This window comes from Dunckerocampus dactyliophorus, chromosome 1 (genome assembly GCF_027744805.1).
Source record: "Dunckerocampus dactyliophorus isolate RoL2022-P2 chromosome 1, RoL_Ddac_1.1, whole genome shotgun sequence".
Classification (NCBI taxonomy): Eukaryota; Metazoa; Chordata; class Actinopteri; order Syngnathiformes; family Syngnathidae; genus Dunckerocampus; species Dunckerocampus dactyliophorus.
In genome coordinates, this window is record NC_072819.1 from 15,719,140 (window position 1) to 15,740,462 (window position 21,323).

Consider the following 21,323-nt stretch of genomic DNA (forward strand, 5'->3'; position numbering starts at 1 on the left):
ATATGATTCTACTAGTAAAATCAGATGTTACCGTTTTATTGCTTTTACAGTTTTAAAATGGATTTCTTCTAAAATTGCAACTAGTAAGCCTTTTTTCCTCTAAAAATAGCGTTACCATTACGATTTGTTTGCCTCAGAAATATAATGCAACACGCAACATTACAACTTTTTGACTATATTTTTAACATTACCAGTAAAAAGAAAAAAAAAAGATTGTATTCTAATAACGTTACAATTTTCTCAAAGTCTTCTTTAAAAAATATGGATTTAAAAATCTGATTTTATTCTCACAATATTCCAGCTTTATTCTTCTAATATTACATTTTTTTCCCCAAAAAAGACTTATTTCTTACAATACCATGACTATGTTATTACGACTTTTTTCTCCAAAAATCTACTCTGTTCGCTAAAATGTTTTTTTCTCGTAGCATTCTGATGATTTTCTAAACATTACAATTAAAATAAGATTACTTTTTTCTCCTAACATTGCAAACTTTTACTTGAAAACTGCTATTTCGTTCTCATATTATAGCCTTATTCTCGTAACATTAGCAACATACCGACCATTAAATCATCAAATTAAAATGAAAGACATAAACATACTGTACAATAATATTGAGTAAAAGGATTCTTTTTCTAAACTCTAGTACTTGATAAAACGAGACTGATACATAACAACAGAATATCCCGGACAAAAAAAAATTCTTACTGAGGTTGTAAAAGAAAAAGGCATCCAATTGAAATGCAAAATAAATAACAAATAAATAACAAATAGTCACAGGGAAGTCAAATACATAACTGATGACGTAAAATGGGAAATACTGATTGGGTGCAAGCCACCAAGTGTACCGACAGTATGAGCTTTGTTCAAAGGAACACAACAATCATAGCGTTCTCAATAATACATCTTAAATAATAATAATAATGAAATAAAGATGCTTGTGTTCTTCTATCATTGCTATTAATAATGTATTATAGACTTCTTGAAAGTTTAGTGTAATGATATTGATCGATGCTTGAAGGGTTTCCAGCCGTTAACGTAAAGATGAATGAACTTCCTTGTGAGGTAAGGGGGGTATACTGCAGGTGATGGTATGTGGGGAAACAATTGTCTATTTCTTTTAGGAGTCTTCCTCCTCCCCCCTCCTGAAGGACGGAACAGAGTTTGGAGTGATTTGCATGAAGTGCTAAAAGGGGAGTTGACGGAGCAGACAAGGTGATAGCAGGACACAAAGACACACAAAAAGACAGCGGCGCTAAAGCAGGAACGTCAGGAGGGGAGCTTGCGGACGTGGACTATTGCGTGTGCAACAGGACTATAACACTAAGAAAACGCCTTCAAGAAAACAAAACATGCTGCTTCATTGTCCCTGAGGGACACAAAGAGGACAACAGGTAAAACATCCGACTCATGTCTTTTTAAAGGTGCTTTTATCAGCACTTTGCTGCTGTGCAAAAGCTGTAGCTAAAAAATATTTTTCAAAATCCATTCAAAGACAATACTGCTCACTTTTCAGGCTGCGTTAGAACTGTTTCTCATATTTGGCTACCTTTTTATAGTTGTACGAGAAACCAAGTATGTCCCATACTGCTAATAATCAAATTACAAAGCAGTATTTCAGATGGGATATAGCTTGTTAGCACATGCTGTACAAACAGTGCAATATACTGGAAGCAAAATGCTGTACGGTATCCGCCAAAACCTCCAGCAGGGGGCGCTTGGGTTACCACTTTGTCGTTGTTTCCAAAGTGCGAGGTTTTGTTAGTGTAGTGTGTTTTTGTAATGGAGTGGTGATTCAATGCTAAATTAAATACGGTATATAATAATAATAATAATAAAATAATCATTTAGGGCAAAAAAAAGTTGATCAATAAAAATACATCAAATATAGCTATACTACTACTACTAATAATTTGTTGAGGCAATTATTGAATAAATTATCCTCGAATAAATTATACAATTTAACTAAAACAAATTAATACAATGTAAATGAAAAATAGTATTAATATTTGGTATATGGTATTTTATTCAATAAAATAAAAATACATAATTAATAAATAATAAATCAGTATAATGGTACTAATTATTACAAGTGAGGGATAATCATACTAATTGTGTAAATAATTACATGTATAGCTATAATATAAATAAATTAAAGTGATAAAACAAAAACGATATAATAAATGAATAGTGCGGAAGGAAATAATGTTTACTGAAGTTGTAATAGGAAATTACATACAATTCAACTAAGTAATATAAAATTTTTTTTTTTTTTTTAAAAGGACATTGTGATAACAATTATAGAAAAAAAAGGCAAGGACCACCACTGTAGCGGTTGAACCGACGGTTGTGCTGAGATAACAAAGAAACGTGTATGCCATTGTCTGTAGGTCAGTAGCACAGGTAAAACAAACAAACACGTGCAGGTGATAAAGCAGTTATTCCTCCAGGGCGGTTAAATCTTGTGCTATTCTGGGAGTTAATATTTGACTGAGCTTGTGTACTGTTCAACCCAAATAGAATCTTTCTTGTAGCTGCGTGCCACCTTGAGTCAATAGCATTCAACATTTTTAAATATTTGCAACCCCATTCCGCATCTCTGCACAGTGGGCCTCGTGTCGTTCTGCAGGTTGTTGCACATGCGTAAACAAGCTTGTGGGGCAGACTGTAAGACGAAAACGCTCCAAAACGCTCGCAAAGGAGTACATTTGAGGTACACGTACATGAGGTCCAAATACAAAAGACCCAAGCGCGTATGTCGTGGAAAGTATAACCACAATACATAATAAACCCATTCTTCAATCAACACATCCCATTGTCTTTGTAAAGGGAGAATTTTCGTATTAGATTTCAATATGATTGTGCGCTCAGTGTACCTAATGTGTCCAGTGAGTGTGTATTTCTAACAGGCTGTGTGTTCATAGACCCGCTTCCAACGTTGCCATCACGACTGCTTTCACCTGATTGGCTTGGGACAACAAAAGCCAGTGTTGTTATTTACACAGTTACACCAGCCTTGCCGGAACTTAACTGGACTCCCGTTGTCTTCTTCCCTTTACAAATATCATAACCTCATAAGCAGAACAGAGACCCGAAATATTCCAATATAATCATCAATTCTTGTTACGGGATACATTGTTGCAAGTTTTTGTTTACATTTACACAACAACAATCTAGTAAATGTACTCGAATGTTTTGTTTACAAACAACTAAGTCAACTCTTTCCTAAGAGCTAAAAATGCTGTAATATGCATGCCAGCTCAGTTGGTGGCCATGTAGCTTTGGAAGGAAACATTACATTTAGAATTTGTCTGGTTTATAATTTGCCATAAATATGTAATGAGACTAATGAGAATTTGTATCATTGTTCATAGACACTTGTTATACCACAGGAAATATCATTTGTTGGCTCAAAACATTTTGAAGTAGTATTTTGCAATGCTGAATGAAAACTATAAAGCTGTTGAGTGAGGTTCCAAATAACGGAGCTGAACTTCAATCCGAAACTGCTCTTTTAATTACCTTTCCATGTTGTACTTTGGAATTTTGTCTGTGGTTCCCGACCCGTTGCTGTTTTTCATTGTGACGCTATGGCACATTAAACTATTGTCAGTGTTTACACATAAATGATTTGAGGCAAAAATGATCATTTTTGTCAAATAAATTAGCCGAAACGGTTGAATCTCTTTTTGGTTAAAAACATTGCCGTGTAGGAAATGCCTCAAGTAGACTGTCCCGGACCCTCATTTATAAAAGTGGGCATGGATTCCATCTCAAAACATCGCGTACTCACAAAATCTGAATTTACATGCACAAGAAAATATTCAAGCACGGTGGCCTAGTGGTTAGCATGTTGGCCACACAGTCAGGAGATCGGGAACACCTGGGTTTGAATCTCCATTGGGCATTTCTGTGTGGAGTTTGCATGTTCTCCCCGTGCGTGTGTGGGTTTTCTCCGGGTACTCCGGTTTCCTCCCACATTCCAAAAACATGCATGTTAGGTTAATTGGAGACTCTAAATTGTCCATAGGTATGAATGTGAGTGTGAATGGTTGTTTGTCTATATGTGCCCTGTGTCCTGCCTCAAGTCAGCTGGGATAGGCTCCAGCAACCCTAATGAGGGGAAACACCACTGTAGAAGGAAGAAAATATTCAAATCTCTAAAAGTCTTGTCACTGTAAATCCCACACGGCCCCACCACCAATTGTACGTACTAGAGCTCCAACCGGTCATCCCACTTCTCCTCCCAAAAATGGCCAATATTGCTGATGCTTTTAAGGGTCACGTGTTGAACTGTCATTGAGGGAATGATGGCGAAGGGGACGACAAAGAAGAAGGCGAAATTTGCAGATTGTGAAATACAGTAGTACCTCGCATAACGTAAACCTCCTTTTACGTAAATTCCACTGAACGTAAAGAATTTATGTAAAGTTTTTGCATCGTATTACGTAAGAAATTCCATATAACGTAAAGCGTCAAGTTCAGAAATTCGATTTGAATAGCTCGCGCAACAGAGAGGGAAACATTTTCCATGACTAACATGGTGACGCCTTCTGACGCTTCACGCTCTCATTGGCTGATTATCGGGACACCGCCTATGCTCTCATCTCATTGGCTGATTATCGGGGCACCGCCTATGCTCTCATCTCATTGGCTGACTTATACAGCACGTACGTGACTTTGTGTGAGAGACAGGCTTCTCCCTTCAACCTCCCTTCCTCATCATAGTCGCCCTTAAACTAGTTCGAACGCATTGAAATCTCTTCTTGAATATTTTGAAGGGCCAAAGGTGGTGAGTTTGGGAAGATCTTGGAACGGATTAGGCTATTTACATGTATTTTACGCTTCGTATAACGTAAACCCTATAACATAAACGTTCTCGGAACGGATTATTTACGTTGTAGGGGCGTCTACTGTAGTGGCGTTCTTTATGTTGAGCACAGTAAAAAGGTTACTTTTGTAGGGCTTTTTGGTATGTCTGATATATTTGTAATAGTATGAAGAAGCCAAACCAAGGACAGAATATGAAACAAATGTACTGTATGTATGTACAATTAGCTGGAAAAGCACTGTGAATAGGAAAGGAGAAAGGAACAAAAACCCGCTATGTTGTTCACACATTGCCGGGTGTGACCTGTTCCAGCCAAACAACCCCAGACACGTTTAATTGCGAAAAAACATCAAAGTCATATAAACTCATGTTTTGTTTCCAATGCTGGACGAGAAGGGTAAACCTGTTTGGCGAGGTCCCCTGGAGGCTGAAGACCGTAATGCAGGTTCGACTAACCACTGGTTTGTTCAAACCTTTGAAGAGGGCATGACCTGTAAATGACTTATCGTACGTTATTGGTGAGAAGGAACACAGCGTGGCTCAAACTGCCATCAGGTTGATTCTTACATTGCACGGCCATGATCTTAGATATTCGTTTCCCTTCAGATCCGCACCACCCCGTACATCACAATCAGAAGCAAGTGAGTAAATATTTAACTGTTTGACAACACTTTGCATCACACGCCAATCGTCCCCGGGCTGTTTATATTTTTGCGCTAATAAACGACACGCTGTCACAAAAAGTCCAATTTTATCTCGATGGACTTCAGCAGTTAACTACCTGATAAAATGGGATGTTGCATATTATTTGTAAAATGCGGAGAAAAAAGAGGGAGCAGGGTGTAGGAATTCCAAGGATAGATGGAGAGATACAAGCGGGAACAAGCGGGGACTTTGTGTAACGCTCAGCATTCACAGAGACGGAGGAGGAACACCTGCTGGAAAGAAAGCATCAGAAAGCAATTCAAATACAGGACGGTCGGAGCATGTTTCTGCTGTATGGATCCTTCTGGGATCTATCGATTATGAAATAGAAATAATCCGTTCCAGGGTCAAACTGTCGCCATGGCAAGGCCTGCATTAACCCTGTAGTTCTTTGACTTGTGTGCATCCCTGACCTTCGTTAAGTTACATTACGGTCTGTGGCCGTCATTATCATTTTTGAGCGACTTGAAAGGTTGAAGTCTTGGTACTGAACGTTTCTAACATCATTATCCTAAAGCGCACAGACAAGTCGATAGTATACGTAATATAGTGAATCTCAGGCTTAATAGAAATAGCTATAGCTAGCAGGCACAGCACCATCAATTGAATTGTGTCTCTGAGTTGTTGCAAGGTTGATACAATTTGAAAATGTGCATAATCAAGCTAACGAGGCAGAAGGCTACACTGCCCTAGTTAGGAGTGAAAAAACAGAGAAAGTCAGAGAGACACTAAAGGAAATGAGTGTTGTGTTTTCTGTATTAAATATAAATATGTAATGCTATAATACCAAAATGCTATCTGCTAGCTAGCAGGTGCAGTGGTGTAGATCAGCGGAATTTTTGCGTCACGTGGCTGAAACACCGGTACAAAATGAGCATAGGCCATTCATGCTAACAAGACGGACTACACTGACCAACCAAGCGGTGAAAGAGCAGGGAGAGGTGGTCGGGACAGAAGTCCGAGACACACGCACACGTGCACACACATACATTAAGACTAGATGTGTACACAAAAATGTTACTTTTTGTATTAAGTATAAAATACATGTCATGAACAACTAGCTTTTTCCCACCAAAATGCTATCTGCTAGCTAGCAGGCATAGCGACATAAATCAAGTGAACTGTCGAGTCTCATGGCCAAAACCCCATTAAAAACATCTCCTTCATTTGATGTCTTCAGGGCACAGCAGCAGCAGGACATAAGAGTGCGCAGGTGGACACGACACTGTAGTTTTGGACTGTAATCCAAAGATAGATGGATCAGTTGCCGCAGGTTTGGCACATGCAGGGCGCCGGCCAGGAACCTGGGGGTGACCCCCAGAAGAAGATGTCCACGGTGAGCCAGCTGGAGTGTCCCATCTGCTACAACACCTATGACAATGTCTTCAAGACCCCCAAACTGCTAGCCTGCAGCCACACTTTCTGCCTGGAGTGCCTCTCCCGCCTCATGGCCATCTCACCGGCAGAGCATGACATCATGGCGGCAGAAACGGGCGAGGCAGGCACTACACCGCACGTCTTCTGCCCTTTCTGCCGCCAGAGCACCGCCTTGCCCGATGGCGGGCCCCCGTCCCTGCCAACCAACCACGACATGCTGCACAAGCTGCCCAGCCACCAGCAGCAGGAGGAGCCAGTGTGGCTGGAGGGTGAGAAGCTGTGCTACAAAAGCTCCAGGCCGGCATCCGATAGTCTCAGCGCCTTGTGCGTCTGCATCGACATTGGGGCTACCAAGGTGGCAAGTGGCGCCCCCATCCGGAGCCCGCCACACAGTGTCGGGCTGCTGCACCAGCTGGCGGACTGGAAGAGGATGGTGCTGTTTGTGATGCTGATGGTGCTGCTGGTGGTGGTAGTGCTGTGGCCGCTGCAGTGCATGTTTAGCACAGGGAACATGAGGTGTATGCAGATGGTACGACCCAACCGCACAGCCACCACCCCCACAATGCGCGTTTTCAACCAGCTCACCAGGCCTCCAGCTCTGACTCAATAAACACTAAGCCTGCCTGGACTGGACTGGACTGTACATAGTTTGCATCTCTCTTTGTGAAGGACTGAGTCTCACCAACTACAAGTCCCCACAGCTCCCTCTAGTGGCAGGCAGAAAACACACTAAGGCCGCATACGAGGCTCCGCTTTTAGCTGCAACTTCATTTCTATTTTTCTACAAGCTACATCTTAATAGTTGCACCATAAATCAACATTGCTACAGATTTGAAATTGTCTTTGGTCGAACATTGTTTGATGAATAAATGAAGTGAGAAAAAAAAGTAAAGTGCTATGGGTGGATGATATTAATTCTAACAATAATGGAAATTTAGTAAAAAAATAAAAAGAAAAAAGAAAAAAATGCATTTTCATGGTTGATATCCTTTTAAAAAGCATAATACAAAATGTTAAAAATGTCGAAATAATCCCAACAGGGTGTCCCTAAAGTCAGGACATGTAGTATACGTACCACATACCACGGTCGACGAAGGCCAGAAGTTCAGAGGCTCCTCCTCAAGTTGTGAAGCTGCCTTTTGAATTCAGATGTTCAGTCTAGCCTTCCTCACTTCCTGGTTGTGTCACGTGTTCGCCATGTTTACCCTGACGTCATGAAAGAATGATATCGGCCTTCAATGGCAAAAGGAAGCAAAAACCTAACTCAAGTGAAACTCAAGTCATGTGGACCGGTGCATGTCTCCACTGTCCTCTACATCATCCATCAAGTGGGTGTGCAAGGATGACCTACACTGCCAGGTCACTAACCCCTTTCAAAGAAAATACTCTCTCAGTTATGTAAACCTATACATTAAAAAAACTATTAACTTTGCTTCTATATAATTTTTTTTTTTACATTGAAATAACTTAGCTATTGCTGGTAAATGCTTTCTCCTATGTAAAATTCCCCTCACTAAGTTCGTCAGCCTCTTGACTAAACAAGACACACCTATCTTTACTGCTGTCAGGAAGTAGCTTTAATGAGTTCCTGTATGGAATAAAAATAAAAAGGTGGGCCTTCTATCACACCGGACCCATAAAGAGTAATAATACAATCTCCTCTGTGATTTGCAGTAATAAATAAAAAAGGCAACATTCTGATTCATGCCGTGACAAATGACAGTAAAACATGTTTAAATGCTAACCTCAGATAAGGTTGATAAATATCTTCCTGTCAATAAATAGATGGGAAAATCTACATTCTAAACGACTAAAGGCGGTGATCTGGGGTCGCTATGGGAACTACACAAAACTAGTCTGCTAGCTTTATTAATTAACTGTAGCGGTAATGTTTTAAAGTAAAACGTTAACATTCTTAATTGTCATCCAAGTGTATAGAGATGTTAGCCACTCTAACAGAAGTAAAATAAAATAAAACTACTCACCCTTTGAAGGCCCCTGACGTGAACACTGTCAACTTGTGGGCTTTACCAGAGACTTCTGGAATCAATAAAGCATTGAGATACTTCATTTCAAAATGCCAAAATTGTCATTATTACATGTTTCTCTTTGCCGTTGTATCTAACAGAGACAATTTTTTTAGATCGGTACTCTTTATCTTGCTGTTTTTTGTGCATAATAAATCAATTATAGATAGAAATGTTGCCAGTAAATATGATGTAGAAAATGTGCAATGCAAAATCTGAAAGCTAGCTGGATAGCTAGCAAAACTAGCTGAGGGATAAAACATTTCATACAGAAATACAGAATACAGATGCTGAATATTTATCAGCTAGCTAGTGAGCTAGTTGATGCGTTAATAAACTGTATCATTTTTTCCAACCAAAAAATAGAAGACCACCACCACAGGCTAGCATTTGCTATCAATAGTGGATTAGTGGATTAAAAGTTCCGAGTTATAGCACATTAGAATTGGCAGAAATTGTCGTTCAGACAAACAAGCCAATTGATCACTGAACGCTGTCTGGTATTTGTGTAGCTCGTCTCCACACGCACAAAAGCAGTCTCAGATCGTGATCAACAATTTGCAGTCATGATGTTAAGATACATTCATTGATAGCTAACTTTGTCAAAGTAAAGTAAAACTACTCACCCTTTCAAGGCTTCTAACCACCCAGTGGTCTTTTAGAGGTATTGCTGGAATCAAGAGACTTGATATTTAATTCCACAAAAATGCAATTTCCGGTTCTACGGTTATCATCAGTTTTGCTTTGCGTTTTTCTTTTTTTTTTGTTGCCATCACTGGTAACCTTCTGTGGTGCCAAAAAAGCCAAAGGAAAAGCAACAGACACCCATGTTATATTCTTTGGATGCTCACCACTTTGAAGTTCCACATTTAGAAATGAAAAGTCAAAACAAGGCCACTCAATGAAGAGCAAAAGTCCGTGTACATGTATGTATTTATTGTAACAAAACACATGATCTCCATTAGTGGTAGCTGATTGCATCCGCAGGTAAGTACTGGAGGTACTGTAGGTAGCCTGGCCTGTACAGCGAAGGCGGCATCGGAGCAGAAGCCATACGAGAAGGAAGCCAAATGAAAGTTTACATCAACTCTTCAAGTAAGTAAATACACGGTGTGAGGACAAGCACTGCAAACCTCCAATAATAATAGTGATCATAATAATAACAAAGAATCATATTAGCAAACAAATATTCAGCAGTTTCACACTTTCAAGTATCGATATTACAAAGAGACAGACAAAATGAAAATAAAGAAATGTGACAAATACAGGAACACAAGCCACACTATAGAGCACACATACAGATAGGTATCAATGGCATTAAAAAGTATAGCACACACACAGAGGGGAAATAATAAAGCGTTATTTCAAAAGAAAGTGTGACAAGGTGACTGTGAATGCAGCACGTTACTGACTACTCTTCCATGCTTTGCTTTCAGCATCATTTTTGTGACAAGAGCCATTAAATATGAAATAATTCAGTATGTGAAGTAACTTATTCACTTGTTTATTAATTCATTCAACTATGAAATATTTTAAATGATTGTATTTAAGGGGTCCAAAAACTAGTCAGTATCCGGTGTGAGCACCATTTGCCTCAAATACCGAATACGGTACGCCAATGCGGAGCATCCCAAACATGCTCAGTGGGTGACGTGCCATGTCAGCTTCCAGGAATTGTATACACATCCTTGCAACATGGGGGACGTACCCCTACCCGTGTTGTGGATGGAGGGGCCCGTGGTGGCGGTGGGGTTATGGTATGGGCAGGCGTATGTTATGGACAACCAACACAGGTGCGTTTTATTGATGGCCTTTTGAATACACAGAGATACCGTGACGACATCCTGAGGCCGGTTGCTAAGCCATTCATCCACGACCATTATGACGCAGATAGAAAGTCTTGGATCTTTGATTTCAGCTCATGAAAAACGGGAGTAAAAACAAAAGTGTATCTTTTTGTTGAGCATATATTTAAAGAGCTTTTTATTTATCCAATTAAATCACTGATTCCACCCGCCACCTCTTGATAGGCGAGTTTGACAGAGCCTTGTGTGTTGCATAAAAAGAAAAAACAAAAGAAAAAGAACTATTAAATAGCGGTACATAGAACACATTAACTGTATAAAATCAGCCATGAAATAAAGAAATGCTTTAATACAATTCTTTCAGATTTGAATTAATTCATGGGCAATGTACTATATATTACAAATGTTAAATTACTTTTAAAACTTTATTTAACTGGCTTTACATTTAATGTTGGCCCAAACAAAGTTTCCATAATTCATGTCAAAATCTGAATTTATGATAAAATGCTGAAAAAGTAACGACTCCCTCAAAAAAAAAATAAAAAAAGGTAGTTAAAACACTGTTGAGTTTGGAAGTCAAATAAGTTTGCAGATAGTATATATAATAAAATATGAATATAATATAATAAAATGATTTAATTTAATTATTTCTGCGGAAGAGAGTTTGTCTTACTGATCAATTTAGTAGATTATTCAATCTCCAGCAAAGGTTCTCGCTCTGGTGCTCTCCACCATCCTCTCAGCAAGTGCCAACATCAGGCCTCGATCGCTCGCTTTTGTCAGTGAAATATTGTTGTTTATGAATATTCATCTAAATCATCATTCTGACTTTGACTGTGATGTACAGTCATTTTGTAAAAATCAGATGAACTGGTGCGCATAGAAAAGTATCTGCGCAGTAGGGCTGAAATAAACAAAGTTCTTATTAAAAAGTGTGGAAATTGATGAGGGGCATTATTTGGTTCAGGTGCAACATTACTTTTATTTAAGGACGTTTATCAACCTGTTGATCCCTTTTCAAACAAGGTAGGTCACATCTTACTCACATGGTTGCATGTGTTTTTTTAGCAAAGGATATTTTGGTGTTTATGACGGCGGCTCAAACTCAAACTCGCGTCCTTCCTTATGGCGTCAGTGACGTGGTCTTCACGTGCTCACAGCTGTCATCAAGCCTGGATTACGGCCCCCGTGGTCTAAATTACTTTTTGGAGACAAATCTATCCTTCAATCTCGGGCACATGGCCATCTGGTGCGCTGTAATCGCTCCCTAGTTCCTCTTCCTTGTCTGCTTGTGAGCAGATGTTGAAGCACATCAGACCAGATGATTAACAAGGACTACAAGTCAAACAAAGTCCACAGATCTCATTCAGGAATCCTCAACATCCCCCAGTCCTGGTACTATCCGATGCATACTGGCTGATTTTACTACGTTAAGACACTAGACATGTATAGTTGTAGACCACCACAATGTATGTCACTTCTGCATAACCTCATACATTCCAATGCATAAGGGGATGGAAGCACAATTAAGAGTGGAGCGGCTCCACCTGCTGGGCAAGTTGGTAATTACTACAGAGGTGCACTTGGGCAACAAATTAATTACATAAATCCAAGAAAAAAAGGTTGGGTTATTACAAGAATAAAGTTGGCATTTGACTATTTTATTGTTTGACCATTACGGTCTCCTAATGATATCGCAATATAAGTACTACTTTTTTCTTGCAATATGACATTCTTGTAAAATTGCTACTTTTTTCCTTTGTAATATTACAAATGGTAAATGGTCCTTCACGTTTCCACCACCAAGGGACTCAAAGCGCTTTGACACTGCTAGCACATTTACCTACTGATGTGCATCAGGAGCAACTGGTGGTTCAGTATCTTGCCCAAGGACATTTCCACACGATCACGGAGGATCGGACCCGCAACCTTCAGGTTGGGAGATGACGACTCTACCACCTAAGCCATGCCGCTCCAACTTTTTCTGGTATTATTACGACTTTATTCATGTAAAATATTTGTTTTTTTGATACCATATCAAGTTTATTACATTATTCTCATGAAATATTTTTCTAATACTTTCCTTTCTTCTAATATGAATACATTTTCATAAAATTACTTTTTCCCACGACATTATTGTAAAAAATAAGGGCAATTTTATTGTAATATAGTGGCACTTTCTCATTCATTATTTTCTTATATTACGACTTCCTTATAACTTCATTAAAATAACATTACTTTTGTCCTCATATGACGTCTTTCTTATATATGACTTCTCTATTTTTTCTTTTCCCCCTATAAGATTACCATAAGCTATCCTTCTAAAACAGGAAATTTTTATATTTTTTTGGTATAATTAGCACTTTACCCAAGTTAAATTAGTTTTTTCCCTTGTTTTATTAGTTATATTAGTTATAATAAGTTATATTACAAGGGAAAAAACTAATTTCAATTCCCCATAAAATTACATTGTATAATATATACTGTATTATGATTTCTTCCAAAATTATGTGATTTTTCTTGACAAATTAGGACTTTATTCTAGAAATATTACAACTTTACTCTCATAAATTACAACTTCATCCATTTTCATATACCGGTCAGGTAACCTATTTTGCTTACTGTAAATGTGAACGCAACAAATTCAATGTGCCTGACTGGGAAAATAATTCTAAAAAGAAACAGAAGAACAATAGAATTCGTTTAAAAAAATGTCATATTCAGATGTGGTGTCCATTTTCTTGTCTTTTTGCAAAAGATATTTTTGTGGATAGAATACAACCTTACATTGGGATGTCTTGTCATGCGACCTTGCTTTGACCTCCTCGTCTCCAATCCTGCATCCTTGTGGTGACATGGACCCTGGTTGAACATCCACCACACTCAACTCATAAGCGCAGAGATGTAACAGCTTGATGACAGACAACAAGGCACTTTCACTGATTAAGAGAAGGGGCAGCAGCAGAGCCGTAGGTAAGAGGGCGAGGTGGTGGCGGATTGCTCAGTCCTCCTTAGGATTAGCTCCTGAAATAGAGGTCCAAGCTGGAGAAGATCTGCTGGCTGCGCTCATCCAGGCAAGGTGCACCCTGGCGGGTTTCAGGCAGAGAACCGTGATCCCGTTCAGCCTGCACTGGAAGGAGGGATTGTCGGCTGCAGATGAAGAGATGCCTCCCCGCTGAACAGCAAACAGGTGGAGTTAAAGGTTGCCGTCAGTTGGAACAGTGACGTGTGGTTCATGACATGCGGTTAAGCGGAGGCGTCATGAAAAATAAAAAAAACAATGATACCATAAAATAAATATTAATGTTTGTTTAATGAACTAGGTTATTAATTTATTTCCTGTATGATTCCAGTCATTTAACATTTTCTTAAATGATAATCGCTTAATGTGGACATTTCCTGATCAAATACAGGGCAGAAACCTAAGAGGAGGCTGCGGCGTGTCTCTCCTCTCAGCTCAAGTGCGCAAGCTGAGCCGACCGTCTGTATTCAGTGCACTTAGTTGCATACTGTTTGTCAGCATGTCGCCAATATGTTTTCAGAAACTTTTATTATGCATCATGAGTTCCTACAGCTTGTGTACTGTCTTTAATGTAAGTGTGACATCATTATTTTTGCTAATTGGACAATAAAATACAGAGAAATATCATATGCTGAGGCACTGTAGTACCCCAGCTCACGATGAAGGGGTGGACGCTTGCGTGAACTGGAAGTTGTTTGTCGCTGCCGTCCTTCTACAGAGAGGAAAAGCCAGATCAGCTTTTCTTTTTTTTTTTTTTTTTTTACTTTATTGAAATACACAGAAAGTAGTGTCAGCTATGGCTAGATTTAACAAGTCAAATGCATTAGATATTCTTAAGCTCTGCTGAATGAATGAGTGAATTTGACTGCCAAGGAGGAGGATTATACTGTATATTCAAGCTCAAAGGTTATCAAGACTTTTTCAACAAAGTCACAGAGCATTTTCATTGTACTTAATACAAAAAAATATATATATATAAAATGGGACTAAAAAGTACCATAATTTCCGGACTATAGGGCGCACTGGTATTTAAATCGTACCCACTAAATTTAAAGAGGGGAAAAAAGATTTGTTTATACAGTGGTGTGAAAAAGTGTTGGGAAAGTCTATTCCAAGGTGTTTGAAAACAAAATGAACAAATTAACTGGTTATCCTTTTAATGAGCAACCTGTACTACCATGAAAAAACTCCAGAGTCAGTGTCTCACCAGCCATACACCTCACTGCACATGACAATGAGTTGGAATCATGCAGTCATGGAAGAAGGGAAGCCACTCCACAATTTACGTTAAGCTAAGCATCGAACCCATTTCTTGGGCTTTGTAGTAGTAATCAGCAGTGTCTTTTTGGATTTTGGGCAATTTTTTGCAAAGCATTTTGTTGCTATAGCCTTGTTTAAGGCGCTTGTTTTGTTAGCTTGCAAAAACGTGAAATAATTACACCTCCATCTAAAAGGTCTTAAATGGAACAAAAACAACCTGAAAGTACAGCAGAGTCAAGATGTGGCTCTGAGTCGGTCCGTTCATAAAGAAAATAGTAAATTCTTTTATTATATTAACGTCTTTATACCATCAATGCACTACTAGCCAAAAAGAGTGTTTCATTTTGTACTGTAGACACTAACGCTGTTAAAAATACCAGCAATGAATACCCCTGACTTAATGAATCAGATTACCTTTAAATTCAATGTGATTGTTGCAGCTGGTGGTGTTTACAAATGTGTTGATGAAAACTTTGCATTCGAAGAGTCTGAGATAATTGAAAATGACCAGGGTTCTTGCACAACAGAACAAAGAAAAATACAGGTAAAGACGAAAATTTTCTTATTTGACTTTTGACCTCAGCTATTTTAAGAATGGTGCGCCAGTCATTTGAAGTCAATACCATCCATCCATCCACTTTCTATGCCACTTATCCTCATTAGGGTCGCGGCAGTATGCTGGAGCCTACCCCAGCTGACTCTTGGCGAGAGGCGGGGTACAAGCTGGGCTGGTCGCCAGCCAAGGGCAGGGCACATATAGATAAACAACCATTCACACTCACATTCATACCTATGGACAATTTAGAGTCGCCAATTAACCTATCATGCATGTTTTTGGAATGTGGGAGGAAACCGGAGTACCCGGAGAAAACCCACACACGCACGGGGAGAACATGCAAACTCCACACAGATACCATTCATTGTTTACAGTTAACAATTCAATTGGACACTGCATGGAAATGTAATATTACACTCCAAATGGCTAATAAGCTCAGCTACTCAATTCATGAATTAACTTAATTATTACCTTTAGACATGACATGAGGCTAAAATGTTAGAATGCATGACAATTGTAAATTGTAGTGTGCGGACACAAAAAGAAATAGAACTCAAGAGTACTCACAGATAAGCTGGCAGATAACAGGTGGGGGCCTCGCAGCACTGCTTTTACCTCCTGGTGTTGCTGCTGAATGATGTCTGAGGGCTTTTAAAGTTGATGTTCTCGTATACGCCTGATGAATCATCATTTGTCATGCTAGAACAACAACAATATTAATAATGATAATGATGATGATGATAAATGATAATAAAGAGAGCACATGTTAGTAGTACTTTGTATATCTCCAAGGCTGGATTTACACTGCAGACCTTATGCAAAAGTGACTTTAACAATTTCCTCACTAGGGTGTTCACGATAATTATTGAGCCAATATGACGAATTCTGATATACTGATAAATCTGATAACATTAAAAAATAGCTCAGACAACCAATAAAAAAAGAAGCTCCAATGAGGCGAGTGTAACGGATGCCAGCCTGTGAGGCTGCGGAAGTGTACGTCGGTAAAGCCTCACTCCCTCTACCTTAAGAGCTGCGCTGAACGCACAGTCGACAGTCCGAGCTTTTGGCCATGCGGTCAGCGCTCTCGTCTCCCATTGCGAAAGTCTTGTGTTCGAGCCCCGGCGCGGGCAGTGTGAAGCATGGCCAGTTACACGAGTTACACTTACTCATCTTTATTCTTTTGTGAGTACATTGCCACTACTAACCCATTACAGAACTATGTTCTGTTCTATTTCATTTCTCAATGCTATGTCTAACCACTACCACACTTATTACTTACTCTTCCTTTTTATGATTTGATTGTCATTACTCACCTATTATCAAACTATGTTTTGTTATGTCTTTCATATTATTTATAAGGATTGTCAAATGAAGTAGTTACGGTGACAAAAAATCTGACTAAATTTGAAACTTGACTACTATGTTTCTAGTATTTATCCCATTATTACATTATCTAATTCATTTTCAATGGATTCAACTAGAAGAGAGTGTATTTGGAATACAGGAAGGGAACTAATGTATTGCAGTTGATGTAAAAGGGATGGCGGGAAGGATTAAATAAGCTTTGCTTTTTCCTACTCGTTGTAATATGTGATGTATTCCAATTTAACTTGTATGCATGTTCAAATAAATTAAACCATTTCCATTACCATATTGTGGCACCTCGGAGACTACTGCAAAATACTACAACGTGGGACATTAATATATACAAAATCAGGCCTAGGGACCAAATGCGGCCTGTGCTGCAATTTCATCCGGCCCGTGGAACTGGGAAGTAGCGTTGAGTTGGCCCGCCTCATAGATCTTATCAAAGTGTTTACAGCGATCTGCGTAATTAAGTGACTCCTCCGGTATAAACTACTCCTCTGGCATTGTAATTTCAAAAGTGGAAACAATATTGTACAGTGTATATAGCACGGAATTCACAACCATTCTTAATAATAACAGTGCCAGATTCAGACCAAAGTACACAAGTAAAAACGGCGGCACTTTAACTATTAAACTCTGTCGGTACAAAATAATACCTGAAAGAGGCATAAAACAGTCAAAAGTGATCATTTTAACTATAGAGCATGCTGGGAAATGCATAAGCTGCCCATTCCACAACTGCAAACTCTTCCAGGTTACACATCTCACGGATTGTGATGTTTTTGTGTTGATATAAAATAGAGAGAATGGTGGTCGATCAACAATGACTTTATTGAAATGGACAACTACACCATAACAACCGTAGCCGTATGGTTCGACTATCGGAAAGTAGAAATTTCAAGCACAAATGAACGGACTTGAAAAAAATGCACATTTCCCCCAATCGGGTGTAGAAAAAAAATGCCCATCCACACGAGTGAAGTAAAAAAAAAAAAAGTATGTCCACATAAAAAAAATTCACCAGCTGTCATGCGCATTTTGTCCCAACCTGAAAATGCAACCACAGGCGGTGCATTATATTGCTATGTTCCAATCACGGCACTGGGTGTGTGGGAAACCCGGAATAAACAGTGTGTAGGCTGCTTATTTATCTATTCGTCAGTATTAATGAGACATTTTCTCAAAGTTTGACCATACTAACTACTATTCTTTGAGCCTGGATTTTTAGGGCATGTCCTGTCATATTTGCAACAAACGAGCATCTGTGTGTGTGCACTGATGATGCATGAGTGTGCTTCATTCATTATGTTGGTTAAAAGGACAAGAAGGTTATAAAGTTTTGAATACGTTCAATATGCAGAAATACACAACTGTTGAAAATTTCAGGATAGATAAAGATACAAAGTTGGGGGATGGAGTGGGGCGTGTCCAGTTCGGCCCACAACCGATAGTAGGCTTTGAGTTTTGGCCCCCTGTGTGATTGAGTTTGAAACCCTGACATACAGTACATGTAGGCTCAACACAAAAGACTTCTACTTACACAGATGAAGAGCGTGAGGACGCCATGTTGAGCTTGGACCTGGAGTTGGCCATCGGAGGATATTTGATGTTGGAGTACTCTCTCTCCTTCACTTTACTCTTCTGCAATGCAACATCATCATCATCATGCAGCTTCAGTTCATCGTAACCAGAGGTCAGGTAAAAGCTTGGGATTTATCTTGAATTAGGTAAGAACACTGTGGGGACTCACTGGGACAATTATGACTCTAGCTGCTCTTTTGTAGATATTTCAAATCTTTGGATTTGGACTTTGTGTACCTGCTCCTCCTCCAGTCTCTTCTGGGCTGTGTCTATGTACTGCTGCACAGCCATGTAGATGAACTTGTACTGGGCCTCAGTCTGCACCATACCAGACCTCTGCTGCCGTACCTTCTGAATGGTCTTTGGGATGTCAATGTCGCAGTCTAGTCCTGGAACACAAAGAATTCACATAAGACAGGGATCACCAAGCCATCGAACGTGAGCTACCAGCCGATCTTTGGGACTTTGCTGGTCGATCCTGAGAATATTAGAATTTTTTTTTAGCCCGGTCCCCAAAACACGACTGGAGGCACCATGAGTGCACACACGTACACCGGCTTGACTCGCCCTGCAGTGCTCACAGGTTAAGCGACAAGGAGAGAGAGAGTGCCAGAGCGCAGTGATGTGCCTGCTCACGCAACAGTAATTATTGCACGTTAACGTGTCTCAAAATCTATCTTTGCTACCTCAAAATGAAGGCACAAATATACTCTTATATTCACTCTTCACGCTCTATGATTGGCCGGTCACACACAGTGACCGCCCCTCCCGAGACAGACTGTGCAGGCGGGAGCCACAGAGGAGTTGATGGGTGCCTCATCCACGTACACGGTAAATTGGCAAGGTGAAAACAGCAGGTGTGGCGTTGCCCAATGCCTCCACTTTATTAGGTTTTCCTCAGCTCACCTCTATTTCGGTTTGTATCTAAAGTTACTTGGTAAACTTGGTTTGTAAAGTATGCGGTGTGTTTGACAAGACAGCACTGTGCAGGCTTGTGTGGCATCAGTCATTTATGCAAATCAATTGGGTTAGCATGACCGCTTTTTTCCTTGAAATGTATTTTTGTCTTATTCCATGAATTCATCATAAAACAGGCGTGCAACCTACATTATAAAAATGTTGTTAATTTTCAGTTGGCAGTACACAGACAGTGGGAATAATAACCTGCATTGACTGGCCACACCATTAGGTACACCTGCACAAGAGCTGCAACAAACATTCTGCCTGTATGGCTATCATACTACATTATATACATAAGCATCGTAAAATATTACACCCCTCTCAATATGTTGCAGTATGCACATTGCAAACTTAACATACGCGGTGCATTTCAGAAGACAGCTGTATACAGCCACTGCTGGGTTATTTTTATTTTTTTTCTTCTTCGTCTGCTTGCTTATAATTTGTGCCCTGCGATTGAATGGCGACCAGTCAAGGGTGTACCCTGCCTCTGGCCCTAAATCAGCTGGGTCAGCTCCAGCATACCCCCGCAAACCTAATTAGATAAGCGGCATAGAAAACAAATGAAAGGATTGCTGGTCATATAAAGTCAGTTGGAAAACTTTGCTCGTAGTACTGAACGCGGTGCTTTTGAGAAAAATACAACAAGCGTGACAGATTATTTTCCCTGTTTGTCATCAGTGGATGTTTGCATGAATCACCAACTTCACACAGACCATTAAAAAAAATCATTAAATAATACTCTTACAGATCACTTACACACATACACAGTATACATAACTAAGAAGTCTAAGCACCCCTGTTCAAATGCCAGGTTTTCCTGATTAAAAAAAATGACAGCAAGACAAATAATTTCACAACTTTTTCCACCTTTAATGTGACCTATAACCTGCACAATGCAAGTGAAAAACAAACTGAAACCTTTAATGGGGAAAAATATAAAATGAACGGTAAAAACCGTGTGACCTCCCGTCACGCTAGCCCCATGCCCTGTCACTTCTGCACTTAAATAGTATTCCTCCATACCGTCACCAGTGGTCAAACAAAATATAATTCCTCAAACATAACTAAAGGCCAGCACCAAAATAAGCCACATAAGCTACAGCAGACCAAAGCATAAGTGGCTCCTACAGTAAGTGTAACACAATGTCTTGTCTTATAAAACACACAATTAATATGGCACTACATTATGTGGGGCCGCACGGTGGTCTAGTGGTTAGCACGTTGGCCAGCACAGTAACAGCCTGGAGATTGGGAAGATCGGGTTCGATTCTCCCTTGGGCATTTCTGTGTGGAGTTTGCATGTGTGCGTGGGTTTTCTCCAGGTACTCTGGCTTCCTCCCACATTCCAAAAACATGCATGTTAGGTTAATTGGTGACTCTAAATTGTCCATAGGTATGAATGTGAGTGTGAATGGTTGTTTGGCTATATGTGCCCTGCGATTGGCTGGCGACCAGTCCAGGGTGTACCCCGCCTGTCGCCCGAAGTCAGGCATGCTGGGATAGGCTCCAGCATGCCCCCGCGACCCTAATGAGCAGAAGCGGTATAGAAAATGGATGGATAGATTATGTGGATTTATGTGTGGGTGAGGGAAGGGGGGTTGCAGAGGGGGTTCTCACATAGAGCGGCACTGAAGCTAGAACCACCACTGGGTGTAATGATGAAAGTATTCCATTTGAGACAGCAATAATGTGTTCTTAGGCAGCAACAAATATATACTTGTCATGTGTGTTCAATTAGTGAGTTTTACTTTGTTTTTGTTTTTTTTACACGTCTGTGACAGTAAAGAATGTTACACAAACTTAACTCAAGCAGCTTCTGTTTAC

At 39.7% G+C, this 21,323-nt stretch overlaps 2 protein-coding genes across 5 annotated transcripts in view; one reads left to right on the top strand and one right to left on the bottom strand.

Moving 5' to 3' along the window:
* Positions 1-1,018: 1,018 nt before the first annotated feature.
* On the top strand, positions 1,019-7,952 carry LOC129188898 (RING finger protein 223). 2 transcript variants are annotated; one of them, XM_054790045.1, is made up of 3 exons: positions 1,019-1,066; positions 1,126-1,395; positions 6,718-7,952. In XM_054790045.1, the coding sequence occupies exon 3, from the start codon at positions 6,793-6,795 to the stop codon at positions 7,522-7,524; it is 732 nt and encodes a 243-aa protein (XP_054646020.1). In that variant the 5' UTR covers positions 1,019-1,066; positions 1,126-1,395; positions 6,718-6,792; the 3' UTR covers positions 7,525-7,952. The 2 variants fall into 2 exon arrangements, with proteins under 2 accessions (XP_054646020.1, XP_054646012.1); XM_054790037.1 differs by having other exon boundaries at positions 1,046-1,395.
* Positions 7,953-9,862: 1,910 nt separating this feature from the next.
* Positions 9,863-21,323, bottom strand: part of ptpn11b (protein tyrosine phosphatase non-receptor type 11b) — a 71,081-nt gene continuing 59,620 nt past the window's right edge. For 2 of the 3 annotated variants that reach the window (XM_054790010.1, XM_054790018.1), the window contains exons 13-16: positions 18,774-18,925; positions 18,496-18,596; positions 16,152-16,283; positions 9,863-13,921 (exon numbers count right to left, since the gene is read on the bottom strand). In XM_054790010.1, coding sequence (XP_054645985.1) covers positions 16,196-16,283; positions 18,496-18,596; positions 18,774-18,925 — 341 coding nt within the window. In that variant the 3' untranslated portion in view covers positions 9,863-13,921; positions 16,152-16,195. Of the gene's footprint in view, positions 13,922-16,151; positions 16,284-18,495; positions 18,597-18,705; positions 18,926-21,323 lie in introns of those variants that run through there. The other variant, XR_008572712.1, reaches the window with a different exon arrangement.

Coding starts and splice junctions, on each gene's coding strand:
- LOC129188898 (XM_054790045.1), top strand. CDS start 6,793: ATGGATCAGTTGCCGCAGGTTTGGCACATGCAGGGCGCCGGCCAGGAA.